The 20,518-nt window shown below is 38.2% G+C and overlaps 1 protein-coding gene across 4 annotated transcripts in view; it reads left to right on the top strand.

Annotated features, from left to right (window-relative positions):
* The window catches only part of UNC80 (unc-80 homolog, NALCN activator), a 253,679-nt gene that overhangs the window by 115,727 nt on the left and 117,434 nt on the right, over positions 1–20,518 (top strand). For all 4 annotated transcript variants that reach the window (XM_021075021.1, XM_021075020.1, XM_003133630.5 and 1 more), the window contains 4 exons: positions 6,539–6,751; positions 10,737–10,872; positions 14,005–14,138; positions 20,299–20,464. In XM_021075021.1, coding sequence (XP_020930680.1) covers positions 6,539–6,751; positions 10,737–10,872; positions 14,005–14,138; positions 20,299–20,464 — 649 coding nt within the window. The remainder of the gene's footprint in view (positions 1–6,538; positions 6,752–10,736; positions 10,873–14,004; positions 14,139–20,298; positions 20,465–20,518) is intronic.

Genomic DNA, 20,518 nt, shown 5'->3' on the forward strand with positions numbered 1-20,518 from the left:
CACCAGCCTAAGATCATTTTGTAAACTATTGTTTGGGTGCAAGGAGCATGGAAGTAGTGCCTATTCCAGTCCAAACAGTAGATGATAATGTGGAATTTTTATTGGGAGTTCTCATTTAAGACTTTTTTTTTTCTTTTTCTTTTCTGTTTCACCCAGAACCAAGCCTAGTCATGCAGGCTCTTCTGTGGAACAGATTATTTTATTTTTCATGCCCTGAGGGTGGCTGCCACCTGGAAGGTTGGTTTTATATAGGAGTCTATGGCCTGACCTCCCACTCTCCTTGGACCCAGACACTTAACTTTTGATCCATTGAAAACCCACGCTCCTGTCTTGCTGTAAGCAATGAAAACCCTTGAGGCAAATATTCCTACACTAGTTTACAGTCTTCCCCCTACCTTTACCCCAGAATTGCACTTTCTTATAATTTCTACTCTCCAATGGTCTATCATCTCATATTAGAAACAAAAGCAAAAACAAAGTGAAAAAATGTTTTGGATACTTTATCCAGCATTTTTAGGTGTCTAGACCAAAAGAGGTTTGTCTTCACACCTAATTCATCATATTGTCAGAAACAGGAATCTTCATTTAGCTTTTAAAACATTTATCCAAAATATTAGCATGATCTGAACGAGTGTGTGCTAAAAATAATGCCTGCCTCTAGCCTGACAGCGGAATCGTTTCAGTTGCCTACAGCTACTGTAGAAATGAACAGGGGCAGAGGCAGCCTGTCAGTTGCTTAATTATCTCAGTCAGACAGAGAATTCAATACAAGCCAAGTAATAAATACCGAGTCATAAGCACATGCCCTCTAGCAAGCAAGGTTTCAATGCACACTAAGACCCACAATAACTGCTATTCCCAGTGGTTTTAAATAAATAGGTATCTTGCACCAGCAAGAGCTTTATATTTTATTGTAAGGCAATAAAAATATTATGTAATTCCCCAGGGGCCAACATCAAATATTCAGTCTTTAAAAACAGTTTGATCCTGTCCTTTGTTATTATGAGTTTTCAGGATCAGTCAGGCTTTCTTCTCACATAATAAGTTTAGATATAGTGCTTCAGGGAAAGGAGTGTATTGCAATTATAACCTTCAATTAACCATCATATATAGGTAACAATATTGTCTAGGCCCCCAGGCAAAATAAAGCACAGCTGTTTGAATTAGTGCTCTAGTTCTCTGCTTCACTTTCATAAAGGAAACATTCAATATACATAATTATCTTATAAAATGCAAGAAAAAGTGACAAAGGAAGTCAAGGAAAAGTAACCTGATGCTTGAAATTTCTAGTTGTGGAATGTTAGAGAAATACAGGCTGCATAACGCGAGACATTTTGTAATTTTAACCAGACAGCTCTGTCGCCGTTGCAGAGAACACCTGACGTAAGACCAAACCGTATGAAACTGGTAATGGGCTACTGTTTTTGACCTGCAAACTTAGAAACTTTATAAGGTTCAATGTAATACTTTATCTTCCCAGTTAAAAATTGATTCTCGCTTATCTGAGAACTATGACATTGTGTCATAGTGGAATTGAAGTGCTCTCTGGTATTATGGAGCATAAAAAGGTAATCTGGTAAACATGTTTACCAGACTTTACATATGCCTACTTTACATATGCCTACTTTTTCTTTAGGACCACAAGCAAGATTCTCTATGGTATACCAATGGCATCAAGTTTTGTTTAGATGTTCATTTTTAACTATGCCTCTGATACCCTGTGGTTCTTTTCATCCATGCAGCATTCTTCCGATTCATTTTTCTCCATTTCTGCTGTTTTCCTCTATGATGTGAATCCATCCCTGTCCGTTTTGTCATGCCTCCATTTTTCACTGCTGCTTCAGATTACACTGCGCCATAAGAGGTAAAAGAGGGAAAAATTGACTTCCCTTTGTGTCCAGGAAGAATCTTTTGTCTAAGGCATTCTGTTAACCTGCCCCTAAAATCAATACTTTCTAAACTACACGTGGGAGTTCTCATCATGGCTCAGTGGAAACAAACCTGACTAGTTCCGTGAGGATGCAGGTTTGATCCCTGGCCTTGCTCAGAGGGTTAAAGATCTAGCATTGTCATGAGCTGTGGTGTAGGTCACAGACACGGCTCGATCTGGCATTGCTGTGGCTGCGGTGTAGGCCAATGGCTACAGCTCTGATTTGACCCCTAGCCTGGGAATCTCTATATGCCATGGGTTCGGCCCTAAAAAGACCAAAAAATAATTAAAGTAAAAAAAATAGATAAACTACACTTTGAAAGGAACTGATAAGGAAAATAATTCCCCACAGCCACACTCACACTAGAATGCCTTGAATACTCTTTCACACATGTGAAGTCAATATTTGTTGCTATCTTCTACCAGAGCGTACAGTTGAGTCCTTAGCTTTGTACCACAATACCAACCTCAATTGTTTGTACAGTAATATACACACTACAACACCCTAAAATTGGTAGTGCTCAGTGCCTTCTTGACCATAGTATTCCCAAGCTCGTTTTCATCTGCCAAGTTCATGAGGCTTATAATAAAAAGGCAATATTTGCTTTACTCTATGTCATTATCCCTTAATCCAGATAGTGGCATTAACAAAGTTACTGGGTTTGGCAATTAATCTGATCAGATTTATCAGATAATAACCAACCTCCATCCTTTAATGTTGTGCTTGGTAGTTAGTTAATGGGAATTATTTGCATATTGATCTCAATTCCATTTCCTAACTTAGGATTTCTCTGGGTCAATAACTAGTAATATCTGGGTTTTATCTAAAAAGTTTTTGAGAGCAGAGAATTAAAATTGCTTTCATTCAAAACACCTTGAGCTTCCTAGGCAAATAAAAACATTTCTGAATGTTTTTCTGAAAAAGTCAAGCCAATCTACGTAGGAAACCTCACATAAGCACAATTTAGATTTTTTGTATTCATCTTCTGTTAGTCCTTTTAGCACCATCTAATAGTTCAAGGCAATTAAAAAAAAATACTCTGCCCCATATATTTGAGTTAGGTTATGTTTTACCTTTGTTAAATCATGAAGGAGCCAGGTTTCATAATGTAATGTTATTCCAGCAATGTTGTTTCTGTCTTCCTGTCATTAAGCAATGAATCCTATTGCTTTACATTAGAAATATGTCAAAATGCAACCCTCTAAAAATAAATTTGCATCACTCACCTTGCCCTCTAGACCAGCATTCATTTTTAGAGGCAAATGTTCTAGCTTTTTCCAGATACAGATTAATACGTATCTAAGATGTTTAGTAAAATGAATATTTAATACAAGAAAGAAGCATAAATACTTAGTTTATATGTTATGGCACCATAGTAATGATAGGTTTGATTCAGAAAGTCCTCTGACTCTTTGCAATCTAAAGTCTTTCTATCCCTGTGACCTGCTACCAAGTCTTGTAACCTGCTACCAAGTCTTGGCACCAGTGCAGTTGATGTTAGTTTCTCATCATGAGTGCCCATCCATTAATGATAGAATCTTGCCATTGTGTTTTTCTTGTATTTTGCCTTTTCACATAAATTAATTTTGTATGTCATGGCAATACATCAGATGCTTTGTAAAATTAAATCCCTACATAGATAAATTTCTTATTGGAATTCTTGATGGCTTCACTTGGGTTGTAGACAAAGAGAAAAATGCTTAAAGGGCTAACTTACTTGAATCATCCAATGTGTTTGAGATACTGTGGTACTCAACAGTGTGAAGTAACCAATTCTGCCTGAAGAGGGAAGGGACTAAGGAAGGCTTCTTAAAGAAGGTAACTAGGAGTTCTCTTATGGCACAGTAAGTTAAGTATCTGGCATTGTCACTACAGCAACTCAGGTCTCTGCTGTGGCTCAGGTTTGATTCCTGGCCCCAGAGACTTCCACATGCCATGGGCAAGGGCAAAAAAAAAGGGGGAGGTATCTAAAAAATCTTAAAGGTGGAAATTTGCCAGATGGAAAAGGGGTTTAAAGGCTTTGCAAGTTGTGGAAACAACACATGGAAAGGTATGAGATGTCATATTTGGGAGGCTAACCAGTTTGACATAATTGGGCCATAGAGCACTTGAATTGGGGACAGAGAGAGATGAACCAAAGGTCAGGTATCTTCATTCATTGATGATTGAAGTAGATGGAGCCAATAATATATTTTAAATGGGAAAAGAGGTGATTATATATTCACCTCTTTTGTATGTATGTATGTATTTGTGTTTTAGAAAATAACATGCTTGGGTTATGGAATGGAAATCCCATGAAATTGGATTGTTATGATCATTATATAACTACAGATGTGATAAATTCATTTGAGTAATAAAAAAAAAGATAAAACAAAAAAAGAAAATAACATTACATGACATTAATGTCCCATTTTAAAAGAGTATCTTTCTATAGACATTGTAGAAATCATATTTTACCAAGAATTACATGAATTTAAATTAAGACATTGTAGATACCAGAGAGGAACTAGCAGAGATCTGGGCATCAGATAGACCTGCGATTGACTCCTATGTCCGTTTCTTCCCAGCTCTATGAGAGTGGGAAATTATACCTCATTTTTAAAAATAGTTGAATGAAAATGTTGTTTCACAGGGTTGTTAGGATAATTTAGAATTATAATTTATAAAAACAAGTTGATATTTTCTCTATAATAGCCTCTATTTTAACATTTTTGGATAGAAGCATTGTTAAGAATACTATTGCTTGCAACAATGAAATCGTTTCAGTTTGAAAAACGTGGTTACTAAGCAACCTGTGGTTATTAGGTAACTCTGAGGTGATGGCTAATATTGTGATGTATCTTGTTTTAACTGGCACAAATGAATTTTTGATGTATGTATTTTTTGTGACCTGTTGACCTATGAGAAACTTCATACTCCTTCCCTTATTAAATTTTTTGTCTTTTTTTAGGGCTGCACCCATGGCATATGGAGGGTCCCAGGCTAGGGGTTAAATCAGAGCTGTATCTACTGGCCTACACCACAGACACAGTGATGTGGGATCCGAGCCACATCTGCAACCTTAACCATAGCTCATGGCAACTCTGGATCCTTAACCTGCTGAGTGAGGCCAGGGATCGAACCTGCATCCTCATGAATACAAGTCAGATTCACTTCTGCTGAGTCACAACAAGAACTTCAATTTTTTTTTTTTTTTTTTTTATTATAGGACCTATCTCACTCTTACCAGTTTCTGGGTATCAACTAAAAGATGTTTCATTTTTTTCAAGTACATCTTGACATGACGAGATGGAGCCATATTTTTATTTTCCTGAAGAAATGCTCTATTTTTCACTTATCAATTAAGCAATTTCCTCTTTGTCAAATAGTTTCAGTTGAAACCATACCTTTTAAAGCAGAATTTGGCCTGTTGTTTAAGAAAAATTGGGGGAAAAAACTAACAACCTTATTTATTAATTTTTGTATTTCAGGCCCCAACTTATTCTCTGTTTTGTCTTACAACTCAGCCTGATTTAGTAAGCTTTGCCTTTTCTAACTAGCCAATGAGAAAACAGTTGCACTTCCTCGGAACCAGTGAATGGTCCTAAATAACAGATTTTTGTTTGAACAAAATCCCTATCGATACCCTTGCTTGACATCAGGCTAGTTCTAGAAATTGAATATATGTTTGCCTCATGTTAATTTTAGGTTTAAAAAAATTTTCTTTTTGTCTTTCTTTTTTTTTTTTTTTTTTTTTTTTTTTTTTTGCTTTTTAGGGTCACACCTATGGCACATGGATGTTCCCAGGCTAGGGGTTGAATTGGAGTGACAGCTGCCAGTCATTGCCACAGCAACACCAGATCCAAGCCACATTTGCAACCTACACTGCAGCTTGTGGCAATTCTGGATACTTAACCCACTGAGCAAGGCCAGGGATCAGACCTGCATCCTCATGCATACTAGTAAGGTCCATTACCACTGAGCCGCAATGGGAATTCCCCCCCCAAAAAAGTTTCATATTTAAAAGCTTTTTTTTTCTTTGTCTTTTTGCTATTTCTTTGGGCCGCTCCCGTGGAATATGGAGGTTCCCAGGCCAGGGGTCGAATCAGAGCTGTAGCCACTGGCCTACGCCAGAGCCACAGCAATGCGGGATCCAAGCCGCGTCTGCAACCTACACCACAGCTCACGGCAACACCGGATCCTTAACCCACTGAGCAAGGCCAGGGACCGAACCCGCAACCTCATGGTTCCTAGTCGGATTCGTTAACCACTGCACCAGGACGGGAACTCCCTAAAGCTTTTTATTAAAAGTTATTTCACACTCCAATCCCAGCTACATCTTCAATACAAAGATGGAGTTATGAAATGACTTGAGATTCTCCAAAAGGAGAAAACTAAACACAGAAATCTCCTTAAAATGTCTAATTTTTCAATACTCAAATTTGCCTTCATGAATTCATTTTCCAGATTTCCCAGGACTGTTGTAACTGTGCTAACACTTCCCTGGGAAATACGGCTAAACTAAAACTATGGAGATGAAAATAAACCAAGAGTACATAGTCCTTCCCTTTAAGGTCAATTTATTGTTCATCAATCCCACATTATTCTTTCCTTAACGTCCTACTCAGGAAGCACCCGTGGTAGCCAGAGCAGCACTGTTCCTGGAATGTGCCCGTTTTGTTCACCGCTGCAACCGTGGCAACTGGCCAGAGTGGATGAAAGGGCATCACGTGAATATCACCAAGAAAGGCCTTTCCAGGGGCCGGTCTCCCATCGTGGGCAACAAGCGGAACCAGAAGCTGCAGTGGAATGCTGCCAAGCTCTTCTACCAATGGGGAGACGTGAGCTTTTGATTTTCTTCCGTAAAAAATTAGGTTGAGTGAAGTGAAGAAGTTTTGCATTTGTTCATTTGTTCGGGAGACAACTGCTTGTATATCTGTGATGTAGCAGGCACTGAACAAAACATTTCAGGGGAAACAAACTTAGTGTATTTAATCTTCCCAATAAATCTATGGAGTTAGAGATGGTTATCTCTTCTGTCTCCTCCCCTGGTCCTCTGCCTCTTTCCCTGCTCTAAATGCGGACATTCTCAGGATCTCTTGTGATTTCTTCCTGTATAATCTCCACCAGGATGACATTTATTCCTGTTTTCAACCGTTAGCTGTATGCCAGTGGCCCACACATCTCTATCCACAGCACCTGCTTCAGATCCCCAACCAACATTGCCAACTGTACTTTGGAGGCGTTCCCGTCATGTCCTGAAAGTCAATCGGACCAAAATAAAACCCTTCTCTCCATCTAAACACGCCTGCATCTGCAACCCCTCTTGAACTTTCTGTCCTTATTGACGGTACCACCAGCATCTAAGTTGATTGACAGCCTTGAACATATTCCACACCTCCTTCCCCTATGGGTTCCATCTTTTCCATGTCACTGATGCCCTTTTAAGTCAGATGGTCACTACGTCTCATCTACTTAACTGAAGTGTTTTCCTATTTGGTCGCCTCCCCACAGGCTCCCCTTATCTGACCCATCCTACACACTGCCAGTAAAATGCTCTCCCTATGGTATAGCCCACCTAAAAGCAGAACATTCCTATTTTCTCCCAGCCCCCAGATGTGTTCCCTCCAATTCATTCGCCAAACTGCTGTTAGAGGGCCTAGGCTAAAATGCAAATCAGATTGTGTTTCTTACCCATGCATGATGCTTCAGGGGCCTTCCATTTCCCTTGAGATAAAACCCGTATTGTTTAGCCTGGCATTGTGGTTCTCTCCATAAGCTTTGTTCAAATCACACTAAGATTATGGACAATAAAGTCAAATGAGCTAATGTATCAAAAGAACATTTATTTGCTCAATCCTTTGCGTCGAAGAGATGTTCAATAATAAGTTATTACATTCATTTTTTAAAATTTTATAGCTGCACCTGTGGCATGTAGAAGTTCCCAGGCCGGTGAATGAGTCTGAGTCACAGCAACCTACACTGCAGCTATGGCAATGTCAGATCCTTTTAATCCACTGTAACGGGCTTGGATTGAACCCATGCCTCAGAGGACCCCTAGCTACAGCAGTTGGATTCTTAACACACTGCACCATAGTAGGAACTCCAGAAGTTATTATGTTAATTTTGAAAACAGGTTATATAGTTTGTCTATGCTTTTCTTTTTCTTTTTCTTTCTTTCTTTCTTTTTTTTTTTTTTTTTTTTTGCTTTATAGGGTTGCACCCACAGCATATGGAAGTTCCCAGGCTAGGGGTCAAATAGGAGCTGCAGCTACTGGCCTACACCACAGCCACAGCAACTTAGGATCCAAACCATGTCTGTAACCTACATCACAGCTCATGGCAATGCCAGATGCCTAACCCACTGAGCAAGGGAGGGATTTATCCTCAGGGATACTAGTCAGATTTGTTTCTACTGTGCCACAACGGAAACTCTCTGTCTGCATTTTTAGGCAGCTAGCAGAGTGTCCCTTAGATGAGTGATAAGGGTTCTCCCCAACTCAAAAACTACTTTTCATCCTTCTTTAGAGTGCAAAATGAAGTCCAGTTTCAAGAACTGTAGGATCTAGTCCCAATCCACCTTTCCACACCCTTACACACATCATTTCCTCCCACGAAATGATGCTTCAACCAAGTGCCTTGTCAGTCTCTGAACACATCAGTGTGTTTCCCGGTATAGGGATCTTTTGGAAGAGCCTCTATCTGTTATAGCCACTCTTCTCTTCCCCATTAGAGAGAACACCAATTCTTCAAACTCTATAGCAATGAGACTTTGTATGTTTCTCTGAAATGAATCAAATCTCTCCATCTTTTAAACTAATAAAATGCTTTCAGTCTCTTTTACCCCTTTCTGTGGTATTTTGTTATGTTATTACCTCCACAGTAGACTGTAAACTCATTGAGGGGGAAGCGCAAAAGACAGAGTCATACGCTCTGTATTTGAATCCCAATTCAAAGTTGCTGAATGACCTTGAACAAGTCTTTCAACCTCTCTACCTTTCCTGATTGCCAAACAGTGATCCTTCTTTATGAGGGTTTATAATCTACTAGGGCATGTTAAATAAAGATACTGATGTACTATAACAATGTATTTGACTTATGTTTTATTTAATACCAAACAAATTACCTCACCTCATAAATATTTGATGAATGAAAAAGGAATAAACATTTCCCTAAGGCATTTTTCTAGTCTTGGAAGAGATATAGAGCTCTAAATTATTATTTAGATGTTTAGTATTACCCTAGTCAAGTTGATTTTTTGAGCAATTTTTAAGCTTTATGAACTGTGAGTTTAACTTAAATTGTTTAGTTTCAGCATCCTGAAAGGATCAACGTAGATTTTTTTCCCCTTTGAATCTCATGACTAAAGTTTGTTGGCTCCACTCCAGACTCATAAATCCATGTCTCTTCTTTAGAGAAGATTTCCAAAATAGGAGCATTAGGGCAAGGCTTTTCATTGAGGTGCTGGTGTTTGTTTTCATGTTTTGTTTTGGTTTTGTTAACTTTGTAAAACTTCTCAGGTTAACATACTAAAATTTTAGGATATTGTGATATCTTTTTACACTGCTGCCTTTCTCCTTAATGTGGTTTGTGGTACGCCTCATTTAATTCCAGCATTTAAGGAGACCCCTTTGTTTGTAAGCAGCCAAGATGTTCAAACAACTTGTGTTTTTATTTAAAGAGTGCTGGACCTATCTTTGTCAGTTTCCAGTAGTAAGTCTAACTTCTCATATGCCCAGAATTTAGTAACTTTTCTAAATACTTGAAATAGATGATACGGGAAGAAAAAAATAACTAGCTGTCATTTTGTTCTCACTAATGCACAGAGTAACCAAAATATCAGACTCCAAGTTCAGTGATGATTTTAGCTTTTTGACCCTCTCTCCTAAGCATATGTCTCTTCTTTTGTTGCTTATGGTATGTAATTGGAGTGTAAAAGGAATTAGATAGAGGTAGCACATTTTGTCTCTTCTTTTGGAAAAATGCCTTTGGTAAGTCAGACAATAGGATATGATGATTCAGAGGAACAGATAGCAAGTATTGGTTATATGAATGCCGTGTAACAGGAAATAATTGTCCATGTGCTAAAGTTATTAAAAGTCATGTTTCTAATGTTGTTATTAGGTATGCTATCAAAAGAAGAGTATTTCTTATTCATAATGTATCATGAGAGAGAAATAAAGTATGAGGAAACCTTTTGTTACAGACATAATGACAGATGTAAGCAAAACTGTAGTACTGGAGTTCTTGCCAACCTCCAAACTCGTTAGCATGTCAGTGCCATTCTCATAAAATGGCATAACCAGAAACACTCTGAGGAACTCTGACTTATTTTTTACTTCAGCAAAATCCTCCATTAAAAAGAGCTGCATACTCCCTTATATGAGACCTATAAAATAAGTGACCTTTGAGTAAATAGAAATATTTTCAGGAGGTTTGTATAAGAATAAAAAACATAAAAAAAAAAAAAAGGTTGAGCTCGATCTCTCTCCCCTACTGCACACTCCACTGCAGTATCCCTTGAATAAAGTCTTAGTTATTCTTGTTAAAAAAACAAAACAAAACAAAACAAAACAAAAAAAAAAACATCAACATTCCAGGTCCTACAAGTCTTGAGGCTCAATGACCTTGGAAATAGCATCAGTGCCTTCCCTCCCTGGGTTTCCATACTGAGAAACGTGGCAGTAACAACACAATGACCTAGAGAGGAGGCTTATGGTGTAAATAATTCTCATTAGCACGTTGTTTATGACCTCTGTAATATGAGAGCCTGTTTTACAGTCCAACATACCTAGCGCTGTTTCATTCTTTTTCTCTTCCTTGTAGGCGATTGGTGTCCGATTGAATGAGCTGTGCCATGGGGAAAGTGAGAGCCCAGCCAATCTGCTGGGTCTCATTTATGATGAGGAGACCAAGAGAAGACTGAGAAAGGAGGATGAGGAGGAAGACTTTTTAGATGACAGTAAGGAGACTCCCTTTACTACAAGAACCCCTGCTTGTAAGAATCTCTGCTTTAGGAGCACGTAATATTTCTCCTTCCTCTTTCACATTCTTACCACCTTCTCATGTTTCCGCACTGCACTCTCTCCCCTCTTCCCTGTGCATGGATGTGAGCATGTGCATAAAGCCACACAAAGCAAGGGCAGGAACTAGAAGAAGAGGCAGTAGGCCAGGGCAGGGAGTTGCAGGCAGTATGAAACACCCAGTGCTTTGTAGCCTCTGACCCTTAATATTATTAAGATTGTTTTCAGGCATCCTTCAGAAAATATTATTGTGTCTCAGAAGAGGTTTGGTCAGGTTTTGTGTTTTATTATTGCTCTCAGACATTAAAAAACCAGTTAAGACAAAATAAAATTGAACATGAAAAGCTTCCCAAATCACTAAAACAGTGAATTATTTAATCAGAGTATATGACAACATTTAAAATAAAATTGAAATGATTCAGATTATTAGAAATGTGAATGTGTGGTGTGCTGTAATGATTTATTAAAAGTATAACTGAGTCCCATCATAGAAGAATAGAGATGAAGAGATTCCCAAACATCCCTCTCAGTACCATTTTGTGCATATGTTTGTTCTACACCATACAAGCTTGTGTGTACGTGTACCACTACCTTTTATGGAGTATCAGATTCCAGTATGGTTTTGGAATTGGTATCATTATCTGATGAAGACCTTGAGGTCTCTTCCCTAGGGGTTATAAATTCAGACTCCCTCATGATGTCTTAAGGATAGTCCTTAGATAAGGATGCCAAACCTACTTCATCCTTATAGGCATGAAATACAGAAGGATGGCTGGAGTGTAACATTGGACAGAACTAAATAATAATCAAAGAAAACATATTGTCTTCTTTTCCACTTTCATACTAATTTTTTGCATTTTTCATCATTTTGCTCTTCCTCAGCCCTTATCAAAAAGAGAAAAATCTCCTTTACTTAGACTGTCAACAAAACACCAAATTCTGACATTAGTCTTTTAGCCTAGTGATGAAAGTTGGCCCCAAAGATTACCTCAAGTTCACAAGGGTCTAGACTATCTTAGAATGACTCATAAAATTGGGTCTGACTTATAGGAGGATTTGAGGATTGATTACCTAGCAATCACAGAACCTAGTGAAGACCTTCCAGAAGATACCCCCAAACTGTCCTGGATTTCCTAGGGGTCCTTCAGAACAGAGAGGAGCCAAAGCAACATTAGATGGATGTATCTTCATAGGCCAAAATGATCTCAACTCTCCATAAGACAACATAAGTATCTTCTACCAATATGGTATACCTGGTATATTAGTTTTTTAGTGAGAACATATATAACTCATTCTTTATTCATTCAACAGAACATTTTAGATGATAGTTATTAAAGAGCCTGGACTAAGACCAAGTTCATTGTCTATAGGACTGACAAGAAGAATCTAAATGATAACCTCAGGATTACAAGGACAGATCTAGAAGTTAATACGGAATATCTAGCATTCAATTATTTTTGAAAAACAGATGCACATCTAGGCAATTTCTAGAGTCATGTAGCCCCCACTGAATATAAGATTGGAATGTCTGCTTTAGTTCTACTTTCAATTCAATGCATAGCTCACTTTGTATTTAGAGAATAATTACGATATAAGCAAGTGTCAATCTGGAGATTTTAGAAGAGTTTGTCTTCTCCAGTCTTAATAAGAGGCAGTGTCCCCTCCCACATAATATGTCTGTAGAAAACACAGTGGTCTTCATAGAGAAGCAGTAGCCATGTATCTTTGGACAAACCATAATTTCTACCTACTATCAATATAAATCATGAATTATATATTGTAGTCAATTAAGAAAGCCCAAATAGGAGTTCCCATTGTGGCTCAGTGGTTAACAAATCCGATTAGGAACCATGAGGTTGTGAGTTCGATCCCTGGCCTTGCTCGGTGGGTTAAGGATCCGGCGTTGCCGTGAGCTGTGGTGTATGTTGCAGACGCGGCTTGGATCCCGTGATGCTGTGGCTCTGGTGTAGGCCTGCAGCTACATCTCTGGTTAGACCCCTAGCCTGGGAACCTCCATATGCTGTGGGTGTGGCCCTAAAAAGACAAAAAAAAAAAAAAAAACCAAAAAACAAACCAAAAAAAAACCAAATATACAGGAAACATTTAGAGATATTTTTAAGAATGTTAATATGTAAAGAAATAGTGATTGCTTGATAAGTTGATTCATTTGAAATAGATAACAACCTCCTTTTATGTGAGGAATGACTTTGGTCTTCTTTTCTGAACATTGATAAGCAATTGCTTATCACAAATTACCATAATTAGCTCCATGATTTGTGATGTGATGCATTTGAGAACAAATCCTGAGGATTTAAATGTCTCTACAATGTGACCTTGGCCATTATCTATCTTTAGAGCAAAATTCATGACTTGGTCTGTGATGGATACAGTGTTTTACTCACTCAAAGACTGATATTCTTCAAAGCAAAGGAACATATTTGCATATTCTGGTGTAGCTATTCTTTAATATGTCAGGCTAACTTGTATAAACTGTATAAATAGGTGACCAAGTAAGTGTGTCTTTTTATGCTACAGAAACACATCTGGGCTAGAGCTGAAATGACTTCATTGCCCTGAGAGCATCAAGACAGATGTCTCTCACAAACTGAACTGACAGGACTTTTGTAGTTCCAAATTTAGTTCATGGCCCTGTACATTGTCTAAAAGTGGTTAAGCAGCAATGTGAAAATCTGACAAGACTGCTTTCTGTTTCTGTTTTCATTAAAAGGCTTTCCGGTCTAGTGGAGCTTCATTCTGTTACTCTATGATGCCTTGAAAAGAATAATTTAGTTCTTATTGACTGACATTTTAGCACTGAGGCCATTTGCTTTAGAACTGCAAAACAGAGGAAAAGAGAAGTGTATGGTAATGCATAGATTATGCTAAAGGGACCAGGTAAATTGAACATGTATAGGTAACATTCTCATTTGCAATTTCATTTCAGACATGTATAGGTAATGTTCTCATATGCAATTTGATTTTACACATGTGTGGCTATGTCCATTAACCCGTGCCTCTCTGTATTTTTTTATAGGTTTGTTTACTTATAAAAGAAATCTTTCATTCCATAGGTACTGTGAACCCTTCTAAATGTGGCTGCCCCTTTGCCTTGAAGATGGCAGCATGCCAGCTTCTCCTGGAGATTACCACCTTCCTGCGAGAGACCTTTTCTTGCCTGCCCAGACCACGCACCGAGCCGCTGGTAGTAAGTAAACATATTAATAATCAGGCTACTTAGAGAGTCCAGCCATGTGGCTGGGTTTTGATATTCACAATTTCCTTAAATAACCAATGGGCAAATGTATCATATAATTTAAAAGTTCAGCCAAGAGATTTTCATTATAAAAAGAAAATCTCCTTTCTCTACTAAAAAAAAAAAAAAAAAAGTAGAAGAAGAAAAAATAAAATTGACCTTGAAATCCCTAAAGATAACACCACTGGTTAAAATTTTGGACTGATCAACAGTCCAATCCACATGTTGAATTGACTGTCACTTATCCTAGGAATGTCTAAGAACCTCTAGGTTCCTTTACTCTGCAAACTATGAGTTTTATGGCCAGCTCTTTCCAGAAATCACTGATGGATTTTTTTTCATACTAACTACTCATAAATTCACGTGGAAATATGCTCCAATGAGTTTTCTCATTTAAATTATGGGGAAAAAGACTTACGTGTTTAGTATGTAAATGTCACCAAACATACATTTTATTTTTGCACCATTTCTTATGGATAGAGATAGGCAGAAATAGACTGTGTGAACTTGCACACAGTCGCACCGAGAAGCACACACACATGCACACACACACATTCCTGTACCACCAGGGCATGATTTGTTTATCTTAGGATACAAATTCTAAGAAGAGCCAGGAGTCATCACAGAGCCTTTGGGAAAGGAGCACACCTCAGACCCCACTTTGCTCAGCTCCCTAGTTCCCTAATGGGCACCAAGTTTCCAGTGGTTCTTTTGTCACAGACATTATCCAAGCATAGCTGAGGAACTAGACAAAATTTTTTTTTGTTTGCTTTTTCCTTTACACAAAATTCACACTGCTCTACCAGAAAAATTATTACACTAAACAATCTCTGCACTTCCATTTATAATCCACCAACTCTCCTGCTTTTTGGACCAAACTCTGCATGAGCAAGGCCATACCCCAGTCCTGGGAGGGAGCAAAAGAGTCAATGCTCTGGTATCCTGAGAAGTGCCTCAAACTCTGGTTTTCCAATGTCTGGACAGCCCATTTCCTCACCCTCTGAAATATAAAATGAAAATATGTATTGATAAAATATGTCTTCAAGAGAAACATACCCACATTTAAACTATGAAACTGTACCATTTCTATACTGAAAAGGGAGTTCCTCTGACTGCCCGTATTTAATTTCATATTATCCTGAACTTTTATTTTTCTGAATTATCACCTTCACTGTTACTTGCAATTACTCTATAAAATCAAATCAAGGCTGCTACTCAACATGTGTTTAAAGTCAATATGAGAAAATATCTGATCTGTAGGCCTCTTCCTCCTACTTACATTCTAATTATCCTGACAGCTTCATAAAAGCATAGAAACACATCTACTTTTAAATTTTCAGATTTTTAGTGGTCATTGTTTTGACCTAGTATGATTTTTTTTTTTTTTTTTTTTTTTTTTTTTTGTCTTTTTGCCTTTTCTAGGGCCGCTCCCGCAGCATACGGAGGTTCCCAGACTAGGGGTCTAATCAGAGCTCTAGCTGCCGGCCTACACCACAGCCATAGCAATGCAGGATCCAAGCCTAGTCTACGACCTACATCACAGCTCACAGCAACACCGGATCCTTAACCCACTGAGCAAGGCCAGGGATGGAACCCACAACCTCATAGTTCCTAGTCGGGTTTTTTAACCACTGTGCCACAACAGGAACGCCAACGTAGTATGATTTTTAAAAAAAGAATTTTAAAGTTTGAGTTAGTTGTTTTTGTTCTTGCTTTCAATGCTATGAAGCTATTTTTTTTTTTTTTTTTTAGGGCCACATATGGAGGTTCCCAAGCTAAGGGTGGAATGGAAGCTACATTTGCTGGCCTACACCACAGCCACAGCATTGCCAGATCCAAACTATGTCTGCGACTCACACCACAGCTCATGTTAACACCAGATCCTTAACCCACTGTGTGAGGCCAGGGATCAAACCCACAACCTCATGGTTCCTAGTCAGATTCATTTCCACTGCGCTACAAAGGGAACTCTTCCTATAAAGCTATAGTTTAATGCTCCTTATTATTGTAACACATTTCACTTAAAAAAAAAAACCTAATCAAATCTTTAAAAAATTATTGTATAATCAACTGAAAGTCTAGTAGGAAATGCCGAAAATTAAGCTAAAACAGGCTGCAGTCATCCAGTTAATAAAAGGAAATTTTTCATCTCCATTAACCAGATCTCAGAAATCTTTTATTCGTTACACTACATTGTCATTGTCTGGTATAGATTTATACATTGTGTTAGGATGTGACCTTTGTAAAATAAATGAGAAAGACACTTTTTCTCATGTTTAGTCTGTCTAACTATATAGTTGCTGGTAAAGAAAACTCAAGTTGCATTCTTTTTTTTTTTTTTTTTTTTTTTTTTTTTTTTTTTTTTTGCTTTTCTTGGCGCTCCGAGCATATGAGTTCCAGCTAGGGTGAATCGAGCTGTAGCCACCACCTACACCAGAGCCACAGCAACGCAGATCCGACCCGTCTGCAACCTACACCACAGCTCACGCAACCCGATCATAACCACTGACAAGGCAGGACCGAACCGCAACCTCATGGTTCTAGTCGGATCGTTAACCACTGCACCACGATGGGAACTCCCTCAAGTTGCATTCTTAACTATTGTAGATAAAACAATAAGTATCATAAAACTGTTTTACCAACACAGAAGCTATAAATGCTTGAAATGGTTTTCTAAGAAATTGTACTAAACAATGAATCTAATAGGCAAAGCATAAATGCCATCAAAATGAAATATTCTAAAGTTCAACAATACATTTGCTGCAAGAGTATAGATCTTTGGAATGTTTTGTTAATTTAGTAACATTTTTAACAGCAGTAAAAATCAATAGCTACCCTAATGTGCAGAATAGCACAAATACAAGCTAGAAAAATAATCACATCAGAAGCTGTGAATATTCTGGGATCTGAGGCTTGAGGATGAGAGAAGGTAGGGATCATAAACTTTCTACCAAGAAAAAGTCTTCCTGATAGAAATGTCATCAGGCCATTTCCAAAACAAAAGAGATTTGCCTGTGAAATATTTATTTGCTTGAAAAAGTCATAGTTATACCCAAAATGTGGAAGAGAAAGCAAAAGAACCTAAAATACAATAATTAAAAGTTAATTTGATAGAGTCTGAGGCCACTCACTGGATTGGTGGGGAACAGAGGTAAGAGAAAAGGAAAAATGATATCAAAAGGTTTTAAAATGTTGCTAACTATAAATATATTTTTACCAACTTAACAAATTTTTTCGCAGGTAGATCCCTAGAGGCAACTTAAATCTGTTTTAAAACAACTCTGATAGCATTCTTATTCACTTTTTTTGGTGTGAACCATGCAAATAAATCACATCTAAAAAAGAAAAAAGCAGAATTTTTACAAGATTTATCACATAAAAAACATAATAATTCTTTTCTCTGAATGTGAACTTCCAAACTTAAAGAAATTTTTTTTAGAGAATTTTTTTTAAACTTCTGGTCTATTAAAATGTTTTCCCATTGAATTAGTAAAACCAATAACTGATGACCAATGAACATAAAATCAATTAATTCCCATCTGATGCCAAGATGAGTCCAAAATAATAAAGGAAAAGGCAATAAGGAAGTCTCTGTACATCCAAGGTCACTTGTTAGGAAAAATAACATATTAGATGCTTTTGTACAAGATTGTAATAGAAGCTATACCACTGTACCAACAGATTTAGCAAATTGGGTTAAAAATAATATACTGCTGGATTCCACTGTTTACCTAAAGTTAAAAAATCAGAAGTAAAACATAAGTCACGTATATGAAGACTAAACTGATGAATATTTGAGAGTAAGGCTATGAGCAGGATGGTGTGATGGTTGTAGGGGTGGGAGTGGAAGTGATGGAGAGATAGATATACTGTAATAGGAGAACTAGCACATAAATATGCTTAAGAAAGGAGCAGAAGCACAGTGGGCTAAGAATCCAACTGACAAGGCTCAGGTTGATGCAGACGTGTGGGCTTGATCCCCTGGCTGGAGCAGTGGGTTAAGGATCCTGTGTTGCTGCAGCTGCAGCCTAGGTTGCAGCTGCGGCTCAGATTCAATCCCTGGCCCAGGAACTTCCGAATGCTGTGGGTGCAGCCATTAAAAAGAGAAAAGAAAGGAGCAGAGGGCCAGGACTGGCCAAAGAAGGGTCTGGAAAATCTGAAGAACCTCCCTGGACGAGATCACATTTGAGTGTAGCTTTGAAAGATAAGTGGGATTTTGACAAGTAGATAAAGAAGAAGCTGGAAGAGATACTACTTTTGAGAATCGGAATTGTTATACTGATTAGTACTTTCTGAACAAACTAGGAAATGTATCTAATTAAATTTGGCTCCTAAGAATAGAAAGTAGTTAGGTTATTTTTTTTTTCCTAAAAGGGATTAATTTTGGAAAAGCAATTGTATTCCTAGAATATTTTGACAATGTTAAATAGATTCCACATAGTTGCTTATTTTTCTAGATGTGATATAACTTTCTGAGTACCAAAGTGCTTATGAGTAACTTCTGTTCTTAATTCAAAGGGAAAAGAAAAAACAATATGTAGAGTCTAAAGTTCCATTTATTTATTTATTATTTGCTTCTTAGGGCTTCACTTGTGGCATATGGAGGTTCCCAGGCTAGGGGTCAATCAGAGCTATAGCTGCCAGCTTACACCACAGTCACAGCAATGTGGAACCCAAGCCACATCTGCAAACTTCACTGCAGCTCACGCATGCCGGATCCTTAACCCACTGAGCAAGACCAGGGATCGAACCCACAACCTCATGGTTCCTAGTTGGATTTTCCATGACGGGAACTCCAGGTCCATTTATTAATAACAGTGAAAAGCATAACAATTTAATCTTGGTGCAAACTGGGTTTTTCAAAATATTTTTTGTTTTTCATGCTACTTGAATCTGGGGGGCTTGTGATGTCATAATCAGAAAAAAGTTCTGTATAAAGTTAGCATGTTATATATTTTTCTTTTATCAGGTCGGAAAGTATTTTATGTATTAATGATTAAATATGATCTTCAGCATGAATGAGTCTCCACTTACAGAATAGGTCAAGTGTTCCACTTGAGACTGCATAAGCCAAACTCCTACTGAATACACTACCCAAGGTTTACTTTAGGGTATGGGATCATTCTGTTCATAAACAGGTAGTAATGGAACCCCCCTTATACTGAAGTCTTCCTGAAAGAAATTCCTCCAGTGTGTGATCCTGTTTTGAGCCACTGGCCCTCATCACACCCGAGGTTTCTTATGCCTCAGTTGCCTTTCCTACCTGTTTGCCAACCTAACTTAATCCTCAGGATTTAATCCCTTATAACCTCTGTACTCATTTTCTATTTCTGTTGTGATTGTGATTTATAATAAGTATATGTTTGGCCCTCATCCCCATTTCTAGCAGAGGGCTCCTAAAACCCTTGGAATTTCTCAAGTGAGGAGAGTGATCTTTTGTTACATTAATGAGGTGTCTTGGAAATACCTCTTAGATTACCCAAGGATAGGGCTAATTACTAGAGGAACCAACCAAGTCATTAGAAAATTGAAACTTTCAGTCCTACCCCCTCACTTCCAGGGGTCCTCTATAATGAAGCCTCCATAAAAACTCAAAAGGACAGAGTTGAGAGAGCTTCCAGTTGGTGAACACATGAACATTCATGGAGAGGTACCCTTGGAGAGAATGTGGAAACTCCATACCCTTACCCCATGCCTTGCCCTATGCATTTCTTCCACTTCGGCTGTTACTGATGATATCCTTTTTGGCAGACCTGTGATCTAGCAAGCAAAATATTTCTCTGAGTTCTGTGAGCCCCTCTAGCAAATTAATTGAATCCAAGGAGAGGTGTTTTGGGAACCTTCGATTTATAGCCAGTTGGTCAGAAGCACAGGTAGCAACTTGGGCTTGCAACTGATGCCTGAAATCAGGACAGTTTTATGGGACTGAATCCTTAATCTGTGTATTAAGGAGAAAGTTTCCATGGCCACAGTCTAAAATTGGTGTTAGAGAAAGAATAATTTGGCAATTAAATGAAATTGTGTCCAATTCAAAACAGGGGGAGGTTTGCCATAAGACCAGTGCAGTGCTGGGGAGATGGCAGCATTCATGTGCTCCCTTCTGACCTTTCAGGACTTGGAGAGCTGCAGACTTCGTTTGGATCCTGAATTGGACCGACACAGATATGAGAGGAAGATCAGCTTTGCTGGGGTCCTGGATGAAAATGAAGACTCGAAAGACTCCCTTCACAGTAGTAGCCACACCCTCAAATCAGATGCAGGTGTTGAAGAGAAGAAAGGTATGGCAAAGCAAACATTAATTCATGTTTCAGTCTCATTGGAAAATGGGTCAG

The sequence above is a fragment of the Sus scrofa genome, chromosome 15 (assembly GCF_000003025.6).
Source record: "Sus scrofa isolate TJ Tabasco breed Duroc chromosome 15, Sscrofa11.1, whole genome shotgun sequence".
NCBI classification, from domain to species: Eukaryota; Metazoa; Chordata; class Mammalia; order Artiodactyla; family Suidae; genus Sus; species Sus scrofa.